Source organism: Berghia stephanieae, chromosome 5 (assembly GCF_034508935.2).
Source record: "Berghia stephanieae isolate SIO BIC M18660-M18661 chromosome 5, UCSD_Bste_1.3, whole genome shotgun sequence".
NCBI lineage: Eukaryota > Metazoa > Mollusca > Gastropoda > Nudibranchia > Aeolidiidae > Berghia > Berghia stephanieae.
In genome coordinates, this window is record NC_088364.1 from 15,715,999 (window position 1) to 15,736,931 (window position 20,933).

The 20,933-nt window shown below is 37.2% G+C and overlaps 1 protein-coding gene across 1 annotated transcript in view; it reads left to right on the forward strand.

The window, feature by feature from the left end:
- The window catches only part of LOC144972481 (ras-related protein Rab-40C-like), an 18,960-nt gene extending 823 nt beyond the window's left edge, over window positions 1-18,137 (forward strand). Inside the window, exons 2-6 of the mRNA XM_078913742.1 lie at window positions 4,419-4,479; window positions 5,516-5,576; window positions 7,120-7,197; window positions 8,934-9,156; window positions 14,366-18,137. Coding sequence (XP_078769868.1) covers window positions 4,419-4,479; window positions 5,516-5,576; window positions 7,120-7,197; window positions 8,934-9,156; window positions 14,366-14,604 — 662 coding nt within the window. The 3' untranslated portion in view covers window positions 14,605-18,137. The remainder of the gene's footprint in view (window positions 1-4,418; window positions 4,480-5,515; window positions 5,577-7,119; window positions 7,198-8,933; window positions 9,157-14,365) is intronic.
- The last annotated feature ends 2,796 nt before the right edge of the window (window positions 18,138-20,933 follow it).

The window sequence follows — 20,933 nt, forward strand, 5'->3', positions numbered from 1 at the left end:
AAGGGAAACAACTCAAATAATATTCCCTCAACTAACCCCAAGAAATAATAAAACCTAGTACCTTTAACTAACTCTTAACAAATACCCTAGCACCTTTGCTAAGACTTATTAACCTTAATTAATAGAAGAAAAAAAATCCTCCGATCTCGAGCTAACCCTAATAAAAAAAAAAAACAAAAAAACCTCGGACTTCCTTTCAATACTTCACAAATCCAAATGGCGGCCCAGAATCAAAACAATGGTCAAATTAGGAAATTTTAAACTTTCACAAATCTATCAAAGTTCGTTCTAGAGTTTTTAAAATGCTTCTTCATGACGACAGATTGAAAACGCTTGACATAAGATCAACGGTGAAAATACAAATTGAAAGAATACTGGGGATGTAGGAGCTTTCGGAATGTCTCCCTGCTATGTTAGTTCTCGCCCCACCCTCTCCCTTTTTAAAAAGTTTTTTTGTTTTGTTTGGGGCTTATTAGGCTTTACGAGAGGTCAATAATAATAATGAGGAAGAACACAATATAAAGAGGTTAGATATTCAATCCGGGGTCAATCATGTAACACATCACCACCAAGCATATAGCACTACAACAGTGTTTTTTTGGTAGCATTTCTTTGGATGTAGAGCCAGACACGGCGTCTAAACTGCACTATAAATCTGACCGTTTAGTTTCCCGCTGTTCCGAGCGCCGACGTAACCTCACCCGACAGGTAACTGGGGTCAACAGCGGTCAGCCGATATCAATTCCCAGAACGTAGATTTGACGTGCATTGGGTGATACCAATGGATGATTTCCGTACCAATTAACCTCACGATCTTCGTGACGATGCAATTCCACCCAAATGCAAAGAATTCTCGCAGACCTCCTCTTTCCATCGGTCCAATTTTTATTTCAATATCTCCAGTACTTATTCCACAAGCCGTGATTCAAATTCACATATTTTTCTATAACATTTAAATAAAATTACTTGTAATTACCTCAGGATTCTAAAAAAACGTTGCTATAAACTTCAAATTTTTTTTGGTGTGATTCACAAGGCACAAGTTTTACTACGAAATGAGGTAAGTTTCATTTACTCTTCAGTTTTCATTATTTTGTAATGATTATTTTTCCGCGGTAGGTCAGGTAATAATGATATTACCTCTTTAGCCTTGTTCTTGAAACGTAATATTTCGCTGCGGTTTTATTGTTAATTATATTTTTTTTTTTATAATGATGAGTTAATTTGATTTTTAAATTGCATAATTTGAATTATCTTGCTAATGTTTAATTTTAAATGACAGTGTGTGTTGGGCCTCAACTTAGCTCAACTGCTTGTTAGAATTTTCCTGCCCCCCCCCCCCCCCCCCCCCTTTCTTTCACCAAATTGGGTGAAGTATTTGGTTTTTCTTTTTCCAAATTTTATGTACGCTGTTATGTATGCATGGATATGAGAAGTAATACAGAGTGTTTTAAAACTCATTTTATTCATTAATTCACTATATTATTGCTTACATCGCTCAGTCAATTTTGAATTTTCTCTTACAGCATGGACCACACAATTGCAAGTCATAACCAAGCAGTGAATTCATTATGTAGGACATGTGGTATGATTTGTTTAACACAGAAATAGAAACGTGCCCGCAAGAAACCATTTAAATGTTCAAATTATTCTTATGACATTCTTTTAGTCTATGGGACTGACACGGCATTGGACAAGCAAGGAGCACACTCATAATTTATGTGTAAAAAGTACACATTATAAAGCACATTGAACACACGACTCATTAGCTTCTTTGTATTTGCTCATTGCCAAGACGTTAATAATAAATAAATCAACCTTGAAACGGGTTGCACTTGCATGTTTGATATCGACAGAGTAGAATATAACAACAAACTCCAAACCGCAGGAGAGACTTTCAAATCTCATGCACGAGCCACTCACCCTCTGGGATGGTCTTATTGCCTCTGAATTGGACAGAATACCGCATTACACAACAGGCTTACCACAGCAGATCATTCATTGGCTGGCAACCACTGCCAAAAATACTTACAAGAAAAAGTCTACACTTACAATTATCCAACAAACAAAGAACTGCACCCACGACCCACTCATTATTGACGACGCATGCAGTATTGGATTCATTTTCGACAATATAAACAAGGCCTATAGTCATGTGCACAACTTTATTTCACACACAAAATCAATCAAAGCAGACACAATCCAATATATTCAAAGTGCAATAAAACATTACACGGATACATACAGAAAATATTTTCCAAACAAAATAATCCCAAAACAACACCTCCTTGAGTACCAGTGCATACCACACATCACTCAATATAAGTTTGGACTTAGACTTCTTGGAGAACAAGGCACGGAGACCTGTCACCAAACAACGTTGACAACGTTCAAATCTCGCTTAAAGTTTTATCTTTTTACGTCATAATGTTGCAATATTATTTTCATATTTTGTTGTTGTTAAATTGAATTCGTATCACGTTTCCTTCACACTTGTCTCACTGTAATATGTTTTGTTTTATATCACTGTAAAGCGCTTAGAGCCTGTGACAACGGGGTAAAGCGCTATATAAATGCCATTTATTATTATTATTATTAACAGCAAAATTGGAAAAAAAGAACATCCGGCATTATCAATGATATGAATACAATGCGATTTGTCATCAACGCAATGCAGTTAAAGACCAGCCCCAAACTACACTGACGAGTTTGAATACTCGTAGCGGATATATTTTTGTTGAGGAAAAATACGTTTTTTGTGAGGAGAAGTATTTACATCTTGTCTTTATAATACATAAAATTCAGACAAATCCATAGCAACGTTTTTTTTTCTCTAATTTTTGAAATGTTGCACCCGCTATATTTTTTGTGCAATTGTTACCGTTCATTGATAACTTATATTGAGAAATCTAGTAATACTATGAAAAAATAAAAAACACACAGTAAAAGTAGAAAATATAAACTTTTATACCAAGTAGTGATATTTCAACTCATTCAATATGGGTGTCTAACAGACAATAAAACAAAACATTGTTAAATTGAGTGAAATGGCAATCCCCGTTAGGTAAATTCCTCTCGGTGATTGACCGCTCACCGTGACCGGGTCAGCAGGTGTCAGGAACGGGATACCGTCTCAACTAAACTGTTGTCGTTGTGTACGCTGTGCAGAGCAAATCACTTTTCAAATCTAAAAAAAGCTTTCGGGGGATGGGGGGGAACCTATCACCACCAAACCATCACCACATAATCCCTACCACTACTACTACAACCACCAATATCACATTATGCCTAGCAGCACCATTACAACTGACACCGCCACATCATTATTCCAACTACCACCACATCATTTTTCCTACCACCACTATCACACCATCATTTCTACAATCGCTACTACAACATCCACCACCACATCATCACCCCTACCACTGCTACTACAGCCACCACCACTGCCACATCATCAGGGTCAGCAACCATATAATGAGAATATTGATAAGCTATTCGCTATCACAATGGTTGGAGAAAAATGTCCTCCTTTTTCTTTATGTAGTCATCATTTTGTGAGTTATCCAAGTCACATTATATCAGTGAGTGAGGATCCTCCTTTTGTTGCAAGCAAATTAGTAACTACTTCTAATTACCTCTAGCACCGTTGTAACTATATTATGCTTTTGATTTCAGATCTTTGACTGTCTGTTAAGATATTACTATTGCCCAGCGTATTGTTCCTGATATTTGAGGTTTAATCCGTAAAATGTCCCTGAAATTTGAAATTGAGGGTAGGCATTCCTGATGTTAAGAGATAAATTAGATTTAATCTAAGGAAGACAGGAAAAGAAATTTGAAGCAGTCGATCAGTGTTCGTTCAGAGACAGACAACACCTAGATTCCATTCGCAAAATGATCAAACTTCCCCCCCCCCCCCCCCCCCCCCCCCCCCCCCCACACACATACACACTGGCTACGTCAATTTCCCGGAAATAGTGGTTATAGTAGAGAATGAACAAATTTTGAAACAAAAGTCCAATACTGTTGACAGATAGGTAGGTATGAAGTTAAATTTTTCATGGTGGGTAGACTATGAGACTAATTTGCTTATTAACAATACAAGTTTCCTACTGATTTAAAACAAAAAAAGCTGAAATGCCAGTTAGACATTTTCAGTTCAAAATGTCAAAAACTTGCATTTATTGATGTCATTTAGCTTGATTAAAGAGAAATTCATCATTCCAATGTGAGCTAGATCAGCAATTATATTATGTTAAATGTCTGCCATTCTGCTACATAATATTTTATTTTGAAGTCATGATCTATACAGTTATATTGCTGCATTGTATGATGTTCAATTTTATTGAAAGTCGATTTACAGCCTTTACTTACCTTTGTGCACATCTTTCTCTCTTTCCATCTCACTTTTACAGGCATTGATTACAAGACAACTACTATTTTGTTAGATGGCAAGCGTGTCAAGTTACTGTTATGGTATGAGTTATAACCATCATAATTATTGTCATTTATATTCATCATACTTTTCTTCTTCTTCATCTCTTTCTTTTTCTTCTTCTTCTTCTTCTTCTTCTTCTTCTTCTTCTTCTTCTTCTTCTTCTTCTTCTTCTTCTTCTTCTTCTTCTTCTTCTTCTTCTTCTTCTTCTTCTTCTTCTTCTTCATCTTCATATTAATTATAATAATAATAATATAATATATATAATAATAATTACATTTATATTGCCCATTTTCATCACTGTGTAATGCTCAGTGGTAAGAAAGCAGTGCTTTAACAACGGTTTAAAACTATCAATAGGTTTTTCTTCTCTTATTCATCTGAGCAGTTCGGGGGCCTAGTGTGAGTAATGGGATGGCTGCCATACAATTTATAATTATAAATATTTCTAAGAGTAAGCTTTCTTTTGTCGGTCAAGGTTGTAAATATTTATTTGGTATATATATTTCTAAAATGCTTTTGATGTAGTCAGATGCTTCATCATTTATATTTTTAAAACAACATGAGAGGAATTTTTAAAATGATTCTTTCCTTAACAGGCAGCCAATGCAGCTCATACAGAATAGGCAGGGAGTGAGTCGTTCTCTTTTGTCTTGTCACTAATTTAGTTGCACTATTTTGTATGACCTGCAGGTGCATGTTTTATCATAGCTTATGTGAGATAAAAGGCCATGGCAATAGTTCAGGAATCAGAAAGAGGTTGATCTATTTTATGCCTCCTGAATTGGCAACCCTTATCTTTAGTCATCTCTAATGATGGATATTTTCTTAAGATTATTAGTAAGCGTTTTACAGAGGCTGTGTACTTGTATTTTCATAGAAAAATCATGTACCAGGAATGACCCAAGACTTCTAACTCCTGTCGAGGACTGAATTGGACAACCATTTATATTCACACTTAAGTGCTCCATCAAGCCATTTACGCTTTTGTTTGTAGTGCACAGCACAACTTATGTCTTTGGCATTCAATTTCAACATTTGACTTCTGGTCCACGGTTTTCCAATTTTCAATTTCAGGGTGACATCTGGTCAGGGTCGGTTTTGCACCATTTTACGTTCGTACTCAAGAGGAGCGCAGGTTAGTATTTGATGATGTGATGTCAGTTCGACAGAAGTGGGAGATTTAAATGTACTAGGACATATAATTAAGAGTTTCAAAAGAGAATGTTTGCTGTCTCACCAGGGCACTAAGCACAATAATGAAGTCAAGCATAACATACATCATAATCTATATAAATATATTTATTGACTAAACTAAATAATATGACAGGGAAATAATAGAAAAAACTGTTTCATAAATAGAATAATAAAGTATTATAGGATTCTTTAATGACTTTGGATTTGTTAAACGAGTTAGTTTTATTGCACCAAATAACAAAATGAGCTTGCTAATGTGCGATATTACATGGTGAAAATAATGAGTTTAATAAATTCAAAGCCATTAAAGAATTTCCTTATTCCATCCCTAAAAGTAAGATTCTTATATATTTCGTAAATAAAAAATTATAAAGGCTTTTGCAATGAATTCAAATTAACTACAGTGATCATTTTAGAAAATAGTTGGTCTATCATCAAAACAAGCCCTGCCCAGTTTGAATTCTCTACCAGTACCAGTACCACTACAAATTGATCATCGGTGCTGTCATTATACTACCGTATTGAATCTTTTCTTATACTGCCACAACCACTGACATTACAATATTTTCATCTCAAGACTTCATTTACTGTATAATCTAAACTAATAGTTTATTTTTTTTGCGTACATTTATGTAAAAGAAGATAGTTTGTTTCCAACATTGTGCCTTAGCCTCTTTCTAAAGCAGTAAATATATAAATCAGAAAAATTAAACACGAAAGTTGAAAACCATTCTTAAATGAGTACAAATGAATGTTAAGCATATGCCCATTTCACATACTCTTATTCATCAATACTGATGAACAGTCACCTGAGTTGTTTTACCAAAACACATAGTAATAACCCTGCCTCGCTACCTCTGTGTCGCACACTCACCCTAGAGATTTTGGGTACTTTTCAAAATTCAATAAATATACTTAGAAAAATGTAAAAAATAATGGATAAAAGTAGCCACGGCCGAATTAATTATGTGTCATTAAAGAACCTTTTGTCCAAACTATAATCTGTTAATGAAGAATAATAGTTCACCTTTCTTTAGAGTATGTCAACTTTGATCAACTTGTTCTTAGATTTTATTTCAAATTCAAAAGAAAATGCCATAAGGTAATATTGGTTTTTAGTAATGAACAGCGGTTTGGGCATACTGATATAATTAGTTTTATGGTTGAGTGAGTTAAGCAAGATTTTTCTTTAAGTTCAGATAAAATAAGAAAGCAATTATTACAGGTTTGTTGAGAGATTTAACCATGGGCAGTGATGTTTGCATATTTTCTAAAGTTTTGGTGTATGAAATTTTATACGTTTAAAGGTAAATGTAAAAGATTTGCACAAGAAGTCCACTTTTTGTAAAAGGGTAGGCGTTTTTTTTCTAAATTTAATTTGTCATAGTGTACAACATTTTGTGTGGATATTTTGATAAAAAATTTGGTGTTGTGAAATTTACTGTACTGTAAATCATTTTTTACATTTTTTTTTTACCATTCAGGGTATCCTGCTGGTTTATGACATAACAAATAAATGGTCATTTGATGGCATAGACCGATGGATCAAAGAAATTGATGAGGTTTGTATTGAAATCTTGATTGAAAGTAAGGAGTCAATGATTTTGCTGGGTAGAATACATTTTCAGTATTATTTTGCATTGTACTTGTACTTACCATAAAATTGCCTTGTTTTATTTTCATGATGATTCATTTCAAAACTTAATAATACAGGTTTGAAATATAAAGTGTAAACCAAATTAAATCATAAAAACAAAAATATATTTCTTTAAGTAATTTACTATGTCCAAAAATCTCTCATAAGCAACTATCAATTAATATAAATTTGTCCCACAAAAAACTGAGAATATCTCTTCAAGCCCAGTCATCAGTGTATCAAAACTTATGTGTAACGCCACTGATGAATACCTATTCAGAATGTCTTGGTCATTACCTATACCAACACAGTCTTTAAATCTTCATCCCATGCCTTATTTGAACATATTTTTTAAAATTTGTTCACATTAATAATATTTTGTAATGAAGTTATAACATTGGGGAATTAAGCACACTACATTAGTTTATAACAAACATTTAATGCCTCTCTAAACCTGCCCAGGAAACAGCAATAAGTCTGCTCAGATTCAAATTTCTGGAAAAATACCAACATGTTGAAGTTCAATATCTTTTGGAGTTTTTTGCTTCTTAAATATGTTATTAAATTTTTCATTTTTTCTTATATTATTTGCTAAAAAGGCACTTGAACTTTATTTAGTCATCACGGGATGTAATTTGGAGGAAATTAAGCACATAATTGAAACAAAAACAATAAATGTTGGTACTCATATTTACTCAAAATTATACTCCACATTCAAATTGCCATCGACTTTTTAAAATTGTATTTGGTACATAATTATAATGATTCACATAATTGAAATAAAGTACCTTCAACTTGAAATTCATCCCAATCAATGTTGACGCGTTTCTTTGTCTAATTCTCATCACAAAATGATCACAAACAAGTCATGTTTATCTACAAGGAACAATGAGGGGACAGGGTCAGTGTTGAAGAAATGGGCTAGAGGTACAGGAGATATTCATTGACAAAATTGCCAAAAAAAAATTCTTTTAATTATAATTAAATTTTTAACAAATCTATTAGATTATCAATATCATATTTGTATTTCAAAACATTTAAAAATGTCTAAATTATATATAAACATGGTCTATTCATTAGCCCATGCCTAGTTTTATTTTAATAATTTGCTCATGATCTTGATTTTCAGACATTGAAAAAATAATATTTAAAATATGTATCGAAACATATTTCATGTGAATTTTCCCTTTAAGATAAAGTTTAAAATACAGTGTTGATAAAAATAATAATAATGTTTTGTAGTCTTTTTAAACATTAGAAAAACAAAACAGTTGAAATAAGTCTCAGAAAAATTGGGAAATCCATTAGCTGATAGATGCGACTACCCAATGACTTCTCATATCAATTAACAGTTTTTGAATTGACAAATTATAATAATAAATGATAGATGTTCATCCAACAATCACAGACATCTATAACAATTGAAATCAGTGTATTTTATTATACAAAACTCAATTGTACAAAATTGAAACTGCTATTTCTGGAACCTGTCAAATCTCTTTAAAAAATTTGGGTTGTATGAAGCTAGCCACTTTCGATAAGAGTATTAACAGCATTACTCTCCTGTTGAAAAAAGTAAGTTATGTCAAATTAAAGCAAAGTCCAATGCACCCTTAAATGGCTGAAAAGTCCTTAATCAGTTCGCATTTCTTTGTATTTCAGCATGCCCCAGGTGTCCCGAAAATTTTGGTAGGCAATCGTCTTCATCTCGCTTTTCGTCGTCAGATTAGTGAGGCATCAGCTGAACTTTATGCTGAGAAAAATAACATGGCATTTTTCGAAGTTAGCCCACTCTGTGACTTTAATGTGACCGAATCATTTGCAGAGTTATCTCGTCTGGCATTGAAAAGAAATGGCATCAGCAAGCCGTGGGGCTTCAATAAAGGTTAGTAATTTAATAGATGAAAATGAGTGTCACTCTGATAAAACACTTATCAGTGGCTTTTTTTACCACGCTTTAACAGAGGTGCCAAAACTCAAGTTTCACTTGAAAGAAAAAATTTTAGTCAGGAGTAAAAAAAATTCTAAGTTAAGGATAACTTTGGTCAAGTTTTGATGAGGTCTTCTGGGTCCAAAGAAAGCCTTCACCACATTGTTGTCACAACCACGTTGATATCATCTTCACTGTAACCACTACAACCACATCACATTCACTATCATCATTACTACAACCACCACCACATCATCTTCACTTCCACCACTTTGCAACAACAATCACATCATTATCATCACTTAGCAATGACTATCCCGCACAAATCTTTGGGCCTCTTTTTCGCTTACGAAGTGCCCAAATTCGCGTCAAAATATGGGACGAAGCCGTTTCGTATATGCTATTTTAAAAAATTGATTACGACGCTGTTTATTGATGAATATGACTGAAAGTTGGCACACAGAAAAAGGGTCATTTTAGATTATGTCAAGCGACTAAACTCGTGCGATTACCAGAAGACCGTTAAAAATAGATTTTTACTCTTTGGAGTAAAATATTTCTAAAACTACCGGGCGTGGAGGTTTTGTCGTTGACAAGGTAATACATGAACATTTCTTCTTTTTGGTTGTAAAATTTCATATGAATATGACGAGTACTTTTCCCGTATTTTACAAAACACCATCCTAATTTGCTCTTCAAGTTTCACACTTATTACGCAAGATACAACCACAGGTCGAAAAAAAATGCCGAAAAAGCGTCCCATATTTTCGCGTTTTTTTCCTCTTTGCGGGTCATCCAAATAAATGACACCTTTGAAACTGCATAACTTGTTTATTTATGAATGGATTTTCAAAATTCAAAAACATTTTTACTCAGTGGAGATATGGCTTTGATTTTAGACAAAAATTTTCCTCAAAAAGAGAAAAAAACATTTTTCATAGTCATTGCTACATCACTACCACCACTACCATACTACTATCACCACCACTACATCGTCATCATCACAGCTACCACAACTACAATCTCAACCACCACATCATCATCATCACTACCACTACGATTTCAACCGTCACCACCACATCATCAATCGCTTCACCACTAGTACTATGTACCACAAGAGACATTTTATAAATATTCATGATATTCATGAAGTATTCTGATAGTCATGGAATACACTTTTTGAATTAAAAAAAATCCATACATAAATAAGAAACTGAGGGCAAATTCATTTTTCAATAACTTAGAACTTAGAATTTTTCTGTTTTCTAGTTGATGTTAGAAAATGTTCCAACTTTGATGCCATGTAACTAAACACCAAAAGGATTTATCATTCTTGAGAGACACATTTTAAAGTACAGTGACTAGATTTGAGATATGCACAAAATCTTTCTTAGATAAATGAGTAGTGTAGAACTGAGTTATTGCAAACTAAAAAAATAAAAATCAACACCCCCCCCCCCCATCATTTTCCATTTTGATCCAGTCTTAATGGGACAACAAGGAATGATTATTGACCTTCTTCACAACATACTAATATCATATAATAACAAACCTGCCAACCTTCCCAGGATGAAAAGTGTATTCCATGACCCTAAAAAGTGTTTTTTTATCAAAAAAGTGTATTTTGTTCGCACATGTGGAAAAAAAGTGCGCACTATACAAAAATTTATATCTTCTTCTTCTTCTTCGTTCCCGTCACGTCACATGGTCAGTCCAGTCTGGTGAATGAAGCCCACAGTGGTCCTGAGGTCGTCCTCACTGCCGTACAGCTTCTTTGAGTATGGGGTTGGGTCAGGCCAGAAGTTCCTTCTCAATTGGTTGTACTTTGGACATTCCATTAGGACATGATGTCCATTTTCATTTTCAAGTCCGCAGTCACATTGTCCAGAGGCACCTGCTCTGGACATCCTCCACATATGTTCCTTTAACTGGTTGTGTCCAGTTCTCAGTCTGAAGATGATGACCTGTTCCTTTCTGTCGAGCACCTTGATTGGGTCATTCATGTTGTATTCTGGGTGCTTCTCTCTCCATCTCTGAGACTGGATAAATTTGGCCATTTTGTTAATTTCTCCTGTTGAGTACATTGAGGAGGGTTGCTGCATGCGACTGCCTGCCTTTGCCAGTTGGTCAGCAATCTGATTTCCAAGTATCCCACAGTGTCCTGGAATCCACTGCAGTACCATGTTGGTAAACTTGCTTAGCTTCATGAGGTCTTCCACCAAGGCGTCTATATCATCCGCAAAGGACATCATTATATCCTCCAGAATTTTCTTAGCATCTGTTAAAATCACGATGTGTCTTGGTTTTTCATTTTCTGAGAGGATTTGCTTAACAGCTTCATGGATTGCATCTGCCTCTGACTTGTAGATTGAAGTGCGAGTACCAGTCGGTTTGCTGATCTCCTTTTGTTGACCATTTGTGTACTCGATGTGCACTCCCAGGCCCCCGCATGTGTGTTCTTTATTGCATGAACCATCGGTATAGATTCTTGTCCATTTTTTTTCAGGGTAGTTTTGATCTATGCACTTCTGTACAGACTTCTTGATTTCTTCACCGTGTTTTTGTTTTGTTGAAATGTCACCAACGGAAGTCTTGATTTTCAAGTGATTTTGCCTTTTCCAAATTGGTACTCTGATATTTGCTTTGCATTTTTGGGTCATTATTCCGTCAAGTTCGTGATCTTTTTCAATTTGCTGGGCTCTTTCAATAAAGTGGGATCTTTTCAGCCGCCTAGTTTTCTTTTGTTGCGCTCTAGCGTGAAGAGGCTGATCTGTCATTGTTTTCACGTCTGTGTATTGTTTCAAAATTTATATAAAAGCTAACATCAATCCCAAATCAAAATAAACTCTGATCTCCATCATTCAAGCAATCTCTAGTGAATACAAAATTATCGATTTATCGCGAAACTAAAACTTAATGGCCATTTAAAATTAGCATAAGGCTCAGAAATTGTAAAATATCAAAGGAAATTGCTTTCGAAACACTCAAAGAAATGACCAAAAGACCCTTAACATGTTGTAGTATTGATGCTAGTGTCAGTTGAAGAAGTGTGGTTGTGTAGCGATGGTGCTCTAGTGGTGGTGGTGGTGATGATGATGAAGCGTGTGGCGGTGGTGGTAGAAGTGAGTGGTGGTGGTTGTGGCAGTGACAATGCTGTGATGATGTCATGATGTTGTCAGTTATGATTATGAGAAAGTTTTGAGATAAAATATCTGGGAGAGTGGTCTTCAATTCAATAGATGACAATTTGCAACAGTACAAGATATTCCATATATGTTTTCTAATGATCCAAATATATATATATATATATATCTCTCTCTCTCTCTCTTCTCTCTCTCTCTCTCTCTCTCTCTCTCTCTCCTCTCTCTCTCTCCTCTCTCTCTCTCTCTCTCTCTCTCTCTCTCCTCTCTCTCTCTCTTCTCTCTCTCCTCTCTCTCCTCCTCCTCTCTCCTCTCTCTCTCTCTCTCCTCTCTCCTCTCCTCTCCTCTCTCCTCTCTCTCTCTCTCTCCTCTCTCTCTCTCTCTCTCCTCTCTCTCTCTCTCTCTCTCTCTCTCTCTCTCTCTCTCTCTCTCTCTCTCTCTCTCTCTCTCTCTCTCTCTCCTTCTCTCTCTCTCTCTCTCTCTCCTCTTCTCTCTCTCCTCTCTCTCTCTCTCTCCTCTCCTCTCTCTCCTCTTCTCTCTCTCTTCTCTCTCTCTCTCTCTCTTCTCTTCTCTCTCTCTCTCTCTCTTCTTCTTCTCTCTCTTCTTCTCTTCTCTTCTCTTCTCTTCTCTCCTTTGTCTGTCTCTGTCGTCTGTGTCTGTCTGTCTTCTGTCTGTCTGTTCTGTCTGTCTGTCTGTTGTCTGTGTCGTCTGTCTGTCTGTCTGTCTGTCTGTCTGTCTGTCTGTCTGTCTGTCGTTTCTGTTCTGTCTGTCTGTCTTCTGTCTGCTGTCTTCATGTCTGTCTGTCTAGTCTGTGTACTGTCTTCTGTCTGTCTGTCTGTCTTCGTCTGTCTGTCTGTCTTTTCTGTCCTGTCTTCTGTCTGTGCTGTCTGTCTGTCTGTCTGTCTGTCTTCTGTCTGTCTGTCTGTCGTCTGTGCTGTCGTCTGTCTGTCTGGTCTGTCTGTCTGTCTGTCTGTTGTCTGTCTGTCTGTCTGTCTGTCTGTCTGTTGTGTTGTCTGTCTGTCTGTCTGTCTTGTCTGTCTGTCTGTCTGTGTCTGTCTGTCTGTCTGTCTGTTGCTGTCTGTCTGTCTTGTCTGTCGTTGTTGTCTGTCTGTTGTCTGTCTGTCTGTCTGTCTGTCTGTCTGTCTGTTGCTGTCTGTCTTCTGTCTGTCTGTCTGTCGTCTGTCTGTCTGTCTGTCTGTCTGTCTGTCTGTCTGTCTGTCTGTCTGTCTGTCTGTCTTCTGCTCTTCTGTCTGTCTGTCTGTCTGTCTGTTGTCTGTCTGTCTGTCTGTCTGTTCTGTCTGTCTGTCTGTCTTCTGTCTGTCTGTCTGTCTGTCTGTCTGTCTTGTCTGTCTGTTGTCTGTCTGTCTGTTGTCTGTCTGTCTGTCTGTCTGTTGTTGTTGTCTGTTGTTGTTTCTGTTGTTGTTGTCTGTTTCTGTCTGTCTTGTTGTCTGTCTGTCTGTCTGTCTGTCTGTTGTCTGTTGTTGTCTGTTCTGTCTGTCTGTTCTGTCTGTCTGTTGTTGTCTGTCTGTCTGTGTCTGTTGTCTGTGTTGTTGTCTGTTGTTGTTGTTGTTGTTGTTGGTTGTTGTTGGTGTTGGTGTTGTTTGTTGTGTTGTTGGTGTTGGTTGTGTTGGTTGTGTTGTTGTTGTTGTTGTTGTTGTTGTTGTTGTTGTTGTTGTTGTTGTTGTTCAAAAAGAATCATCAGCTATTCTAGAAAAGTCAATCTTTTAACCTATTATCAATACTTATTTGTTGACAAGATTTTACGACTTCTGTTGACTGGTTAGAAAGTGAAGGATCAGAGGGGATAAATTGCTGACTCGTTTGTTTGTTTTCACCATTTAAAAATGAGGTCAATTAAAAAGTCTAATACTCTCTGCATTCATTTTTCCTTTGTATTTTGTATCACTTTGCTAGGCTTATTCAGCTCATTACTACCTCTACATTCATTAATATTATATTTTGTACACCTTTAAATTGAGATTCAATCCAATAACATTTTTAAAATATTTTATCATCCCAAATAGTGCTCAGTCTTCATGAGTTGGCATGCAGGACAGTCGTTTCCTGCACCACAATTTATGGCATCGAACAGCTTCCCCTCCCAACTCCAGTCAAATCTCATCTCAAGTCGTACGCCCTCACCAACAAGACGAGGGCCAGGATGCTCAGTTTTGTACACAGAGACAAACACAAAAAGGCCAAATACTTAAACCCCTGTGATTCACCTCCTATTAATTGTAGGAAAACTTGTATCATCAGCTAACCCTTAATTGGTATCTTACTTTTTTTTGTTTACACTGCAGTCTGCTTAAGATAAACTCGCTTAAAATAAACTCTGAGGCTGGTTCCAATTTTTCAGCTCTAAATCGTGAGTAATTTAAAACATTTAAGATAAACTCCGTCTGTGAGCTAGTCTGGATAAGATACAACTCAGTGATGCCAAAACTCTGGTTTCACCGGAAAAAACTCCGGTCTGGAGCAAAAAATTCCGGGCTCCGGGCAACTTCCGTCAAATTCCGGTGAGGTCAATTTGTTCCAAGGATACCCCCCTCCCTTCATCCACCACATCATCATCATTACCACTAGTATTACAACCATCATCACCACCACTACTACTGCAACCACCACCACATCATCACTACCACTACTACTACAACCACCAGCTTCACATCATCACTACCACTACTACTACAACCACCACCACATCATCACTACACTACTACTACAACCACCACAACCATCATCACTACCACTACTACTACAACACCACCACCACCACCACACATCATCATACCACTAATACTACTACACCACCACCACAACATCATCATCACTACCACTAATACTACTACAACCACACCACATCATCATCACTACCACCACTACTACACCACCACATCATCATACACCACACTACAACCACCACCACATCATCATCACTACCACCACTACTACAACCCACCACAACATCATCATCACTACCACTAATACTACTACAACACCACCACATCATCATCACTAATACTACTACAACACCACCACCATCATCATCACTACCACCACTACAACCACCACTACATCATCATCACTACCACTAATACTACTACTACAACCACCACCACATCATCATCACTACCCACAACTACAACCACCACCACACATCATCACTACCACACTACTACAACCACACACCACATCATCATCACTACCACCACTACTACAACCACCATCACCACCACATCATCATCACTACCAATACTACTACAACTACTACCATCACCTCATCTTCATTACTACAACTACAACCACCACCACACATCATCATCATCACTACCACTGCTACTACAACCACCACATCATCATCATCATCATCATCATCACTACTACTACTACTACTGCTAATGCTACTACTATACTACAACAACAACCACTACAATATCATCATCACTACCACTACTACTACAACCACCAGCACCACATCATCATCACGACAGTACTACTACAACCACCACCACCACATTATCATCACTACCACTACTACTACAACCACCACTACAACATCATCACTACCATTACTACTACAACACCACAACCACATCATCACTACCACTACTACTACAACCACCACCACCACCACATCATCACTACCACTACTACTACAACCACCACAACCACATCATCACTACACTACTACTACAACCACCACCACATCATCACTACCATACTACTACAACCACACCACATCATCACTACACTACTACTACACACACCACCACCACATCATCACTACCACTAATACTACTACAACACCACACAACATCATCATCACTACCACTAATACTACTACAACACCACCATCATCATCACTACACCACTACAACAACCACCACCACATCATCATCACTACCAATACTACTACAACTACTACCATCACCTCATCTTCATTACTACAACTACAACACCACCACCACTATCATCATCACTACCATGCTACTACAACCACCACATCATCATCATCATCATCATCACTACTGCTAATGCTACTACTATACTACAACAACAACACTACAATTCATCATCACTACCACTACTACTACAACCACCAGCACCACATCATCATCACGACCAGTACTACTACAACACCACACACATTATCATCATACACTACTACTACAACCACACTACAACATCATCACTACCATTACTACTACAACCACACAACCACATCATCACTACCACTATACTACACCACCACACCACCACATCATCAACCACCAAACACTCATACACTACAACACACCACATCATCACTACACTACTACTACAACACCACACACATCATCACTACCACTATACTAAACCACCACCACCAACATCATCACTACACTAATACTACTACAACCACCACCACACATCATCATCACTACCACTAATACTACTACAACCACCACACATATCATCACTACCACCACTACAACAACCACCACACATCATCATCACTACAATACTACTAATACTACCATCACCTCATCTTCATCACTACACCACTACAACAACAACCACTACATATCATCATCACTACACTACTACTACAACACCGCACACATCATCATCACGACAGTACTATACAACCACCCACAATTATCATCACTACCACGACTACTATACAACCCATCATATTACCATTACTACTACAACCACCACTACCACATCATCGTCACTACCATGTGTACTACAACCACCACCACCACCACCACCACATCAACATCACTACCACCACTACTACAACCACCACCACATCATTATCATCACGACCACAACTACTACAACCACTATACCACCACCACATCATCACTACAACTACTACTTCAACCAGCACCACCACCATATCATCATCACTACAACTACTACCTCAACCACCACCACCACCACCATATCATCATCACTACCACTACAACTACAACATCAGCCACTATCACATCTTCATCATCTCTACCACTATTACTACAACACTACAACCACCAACACCACATCATCCTCACTACCACCAGTACTACAATCTCTACCGTTAGGTTTTGGCGCTTTACTTCATTTGAAATAAGGAAACTTTGGGATTGTAATTTGCAATGTGTTTATGTATCATAATATACACTGTAATTCTAATCAGTTATCTATTTAGAACTATACAATATGTAAGCACAATGCCAAATATCGTTCCAATTCCTTTTTTTTTTTGTGAGCGGAAATTCCTCTTTCGGCGTTGAAATTCCTACGAGTGGTGGCTGAAACTCCTGTAAGCCAAATTTAAAGTTGGCATCTCTGTACAACTCATCAGTTAGGATCTGTACAACTGGGACTGGGATAGGTAGGGAGTCTCTCAATCACCCCCTCCCCCACCTCTATCTCCTATCTTTTAGTCTCTCATCACGCAATACATTGTGTGCAAAGATTCACTGGAATACACAAGCATGGTATGTGCCTTTGTCATAGCACACTAGGTACAATGGGTATGTGGGCCAAAGCCTTTGTCTATCATGCCCTTCCCCCCATCCAAGCCGCCATGCACATCTCCACTGCGTAGTAGTTGCTACCCCCCCCCCCCCCTCCACTTGACCTTCACTAGGCTAGTTTCAAGGGTTTGTCAAACGGTAATAGGAACAAGATGACTGGCAATTATCTTAGGCTAGGGGACAAGTGATGATAGCCTCTCAACTGCCTTTCCAAGCATTTAGATCATCACATGCCTGTTGCATAGGAATGATGGCTCTAACGACAAATAATAGTATTAAAAAAAAAGAGTCACTCTTAGTTTAGTTTAGCCAAGGTGAACAGGAAGCTTGGCTGTCTTTCTGGAGATATGGATGAATTAAAGGATTATAGCTAATAGATTAAACTTATGTTTGTGTCACTGAAAGTTTGTTCCCCTTGAGTTTTGGATAACATAAACTTTTTTTCTGGTCCCCAGGAGTTTTTTTTTTAGCAGACTGCAGTGTATGATTATTTTTTTGTTGACAGGCAAATGTCAACAAGAATTAAAAGTGTTACATAATGTGTACATAATAATCATTACTTGTAAATACTCATGTTCCATTAGACCAACAGATTTTTTAGCTTTTGTGTTTAGGTGAATGGACAACTGGAAAAACCTTTTTTAATTCCATTCACTTTGAACACGAGAGAAAAGTAATTAAATAATTTTTTAAAAATTATTTATTATTATTTTCCATTGGTAGAAAGTGTTTCTGAAACAACATGGGGTGTGTTGTCATTTATTTATTTATTTATTTAAAATAACCAAATACAGTTCAAATATCTGGAGATTATTTTTTTTTTCCAAATAATATGTTGAATATTGGCCTTTTGGGAAGGTGGATTCTACACCCTGGCTTACATTTCTCTTTCCAATATAATTTTTTTCTTTCTTGTAGATTTGTCTTCTTGATCTGGCTGGGTGGGGTTCCTGGCCTCCCATAGTGGGCAGGGAGGCACTTACTGTGTCTTCTATCCCCCTATATATGTTTCCAACTTGCTTTCTGTCTTTGTCTTGGAATTAGATTACTTGGTTTTGTCCTGGTCCCATTTTCTTCCTTTTTGCTGGCAGTGATATGACCTCGATGTGTTGCAAGTGCAAGCGCTGTAAAACCCTCAAAAACAAAACAAACTTCTTGCTCTGTAGTCCCACATTGAGTCTTTTGTTGAGAGGGAGACAAACATTTTTGTGAGATTGAGGATTATTTAAAAAAAAATTTTCTTGTAAATCATCATTCTATATAGTGGAAATTGGATACAACGGGGATAGTGGGACTAGTAAAATATCTTCATTGTAGCAGAGTTCCGATATATCCATGCTTATGTAATTTGAAGGGAAGCAATACTAGGGGAAGTTAAAAAAAACAAATAAACCAAAACACAAGGAACACATTTCAAGTTACCTCCCTAAGTAAATATCTATTTACCTCCCTAATTAAATAAATCAGATAAAGTGACTGACTTCCATTCCTGTAACTCCCGTTCTAGTGTGTTCCAATAAATATTTCCCCGTTACAGCCATGCATTATTTATGTTTTGTATAGGCTGGATTAAAAAATTTCCTGTTTTAGCCAAGCTCCCATTGCAACCGAGGCCGTTGTACGCGAGCTGGACTGTATCATGATGTCATTTAATTATTACAGACACACACACACACACTCATATTATATATTTATTAAAGTTTGACAAAATGTCGTGTCAGAATAGAGCAACATTAGCTGAAATTCAAAATTACACAAACTTCCTAAATGCTTTTCTAGCTTGATTTACAACACCTTAAGCTACGTGAAAACCAAATTCAAAAGACAGATCATTGTTGTTTAACATTATAGGAGCCAATTTTCTTCCTCAATAAGTCAACTGTTGGTCTTTATGCTAGACATATTGCATACGCCTAAAAATGGCATAAAGTAAAGATTAGCCTGCAGGAATGGTTTGGTAAAATTCACTCATTTAAGAATTGAGACTGGGAGTACATATGAGCATCATGAAGAAGATCATCTGAAAAAAACAACGAATATTCTGTCACAATGTCCTGACAAGTAGCACATCGGTAGTGCAGGACACATGGATGGACAGTCACCTGGTTATAAGCCCAATGTGTGCCTTGTACCACATTCTGGTGCTTACAGATGAACTTCTCAGCAAAATCCATAACAACAAGAGTCCAAGATGGTGAATGTTCAAGTTTAATTGTTTTAAACTGGTTGAATTGTCAGTGAAAGGTATGGAGGTGCTGAGAAAATCCCCTAAGCTCCAGCATGAGGTCATCACAATTGACTTCTTTTGATCCTTGTTTGGTGATTAGCTCTGTGTTTCTTACCATTTTCACTCGGGGACCATGTCCCACATGCTCCATTTGATCGTGCCTGGGGTGTCGGTCTTGAAAATTAGAAGAGCCCTAACATACTCAACACTGAATTTGTCACACACCATATCAAGACAGCTGATGTTTTCTGGACTGCAAGTAATTATTTCAGTGAGATCATCATGCCCATCTGTCGCCATTACCAGGTGTGGATATAATGCATCAAGTTTTAAATCAACATTGGTGCACCATTCACAGAGACATTGGTGGAATGATTTTGCTGAAGATTGCTTTATGTGCCTTGGAAGATGGCGATACATTTTTTGTCACCATTTGCAACAAACTCTTTGCGGAGACTCTTAAACATCTTTGGCAGCCTCCCCAGTCTGCTTGGAAACTGACCTTTTGTCTGGGACAAAAACAGTGCTATCTGTCCAGCGTGGATGAAACACTTTGTGAGAGTATTCTGGTCAACTTGGTTCCATGACGAGGCAGCCATACAAAGAGCATCCAAAAGAGACAACTTGAAGTGTGTGTCGGTGCTGCCTGTCTCATCATAACTGTTGATAAAGCGGGATAATACTTTCTTGCGGTAAATTGTTTTCAGGGTCTTTATGATGCCCTGATCACAAGGCTGCAATCTGGCTGTTGTCTTTGGAGGCAGGAAGTGTAAGTTGATTGCTTGAAGGTCTGGTACATGAGGATGGGCGCTACAGTTGTTGACGACTAGTGCAATTGTGCGACCCTTCAGAAGA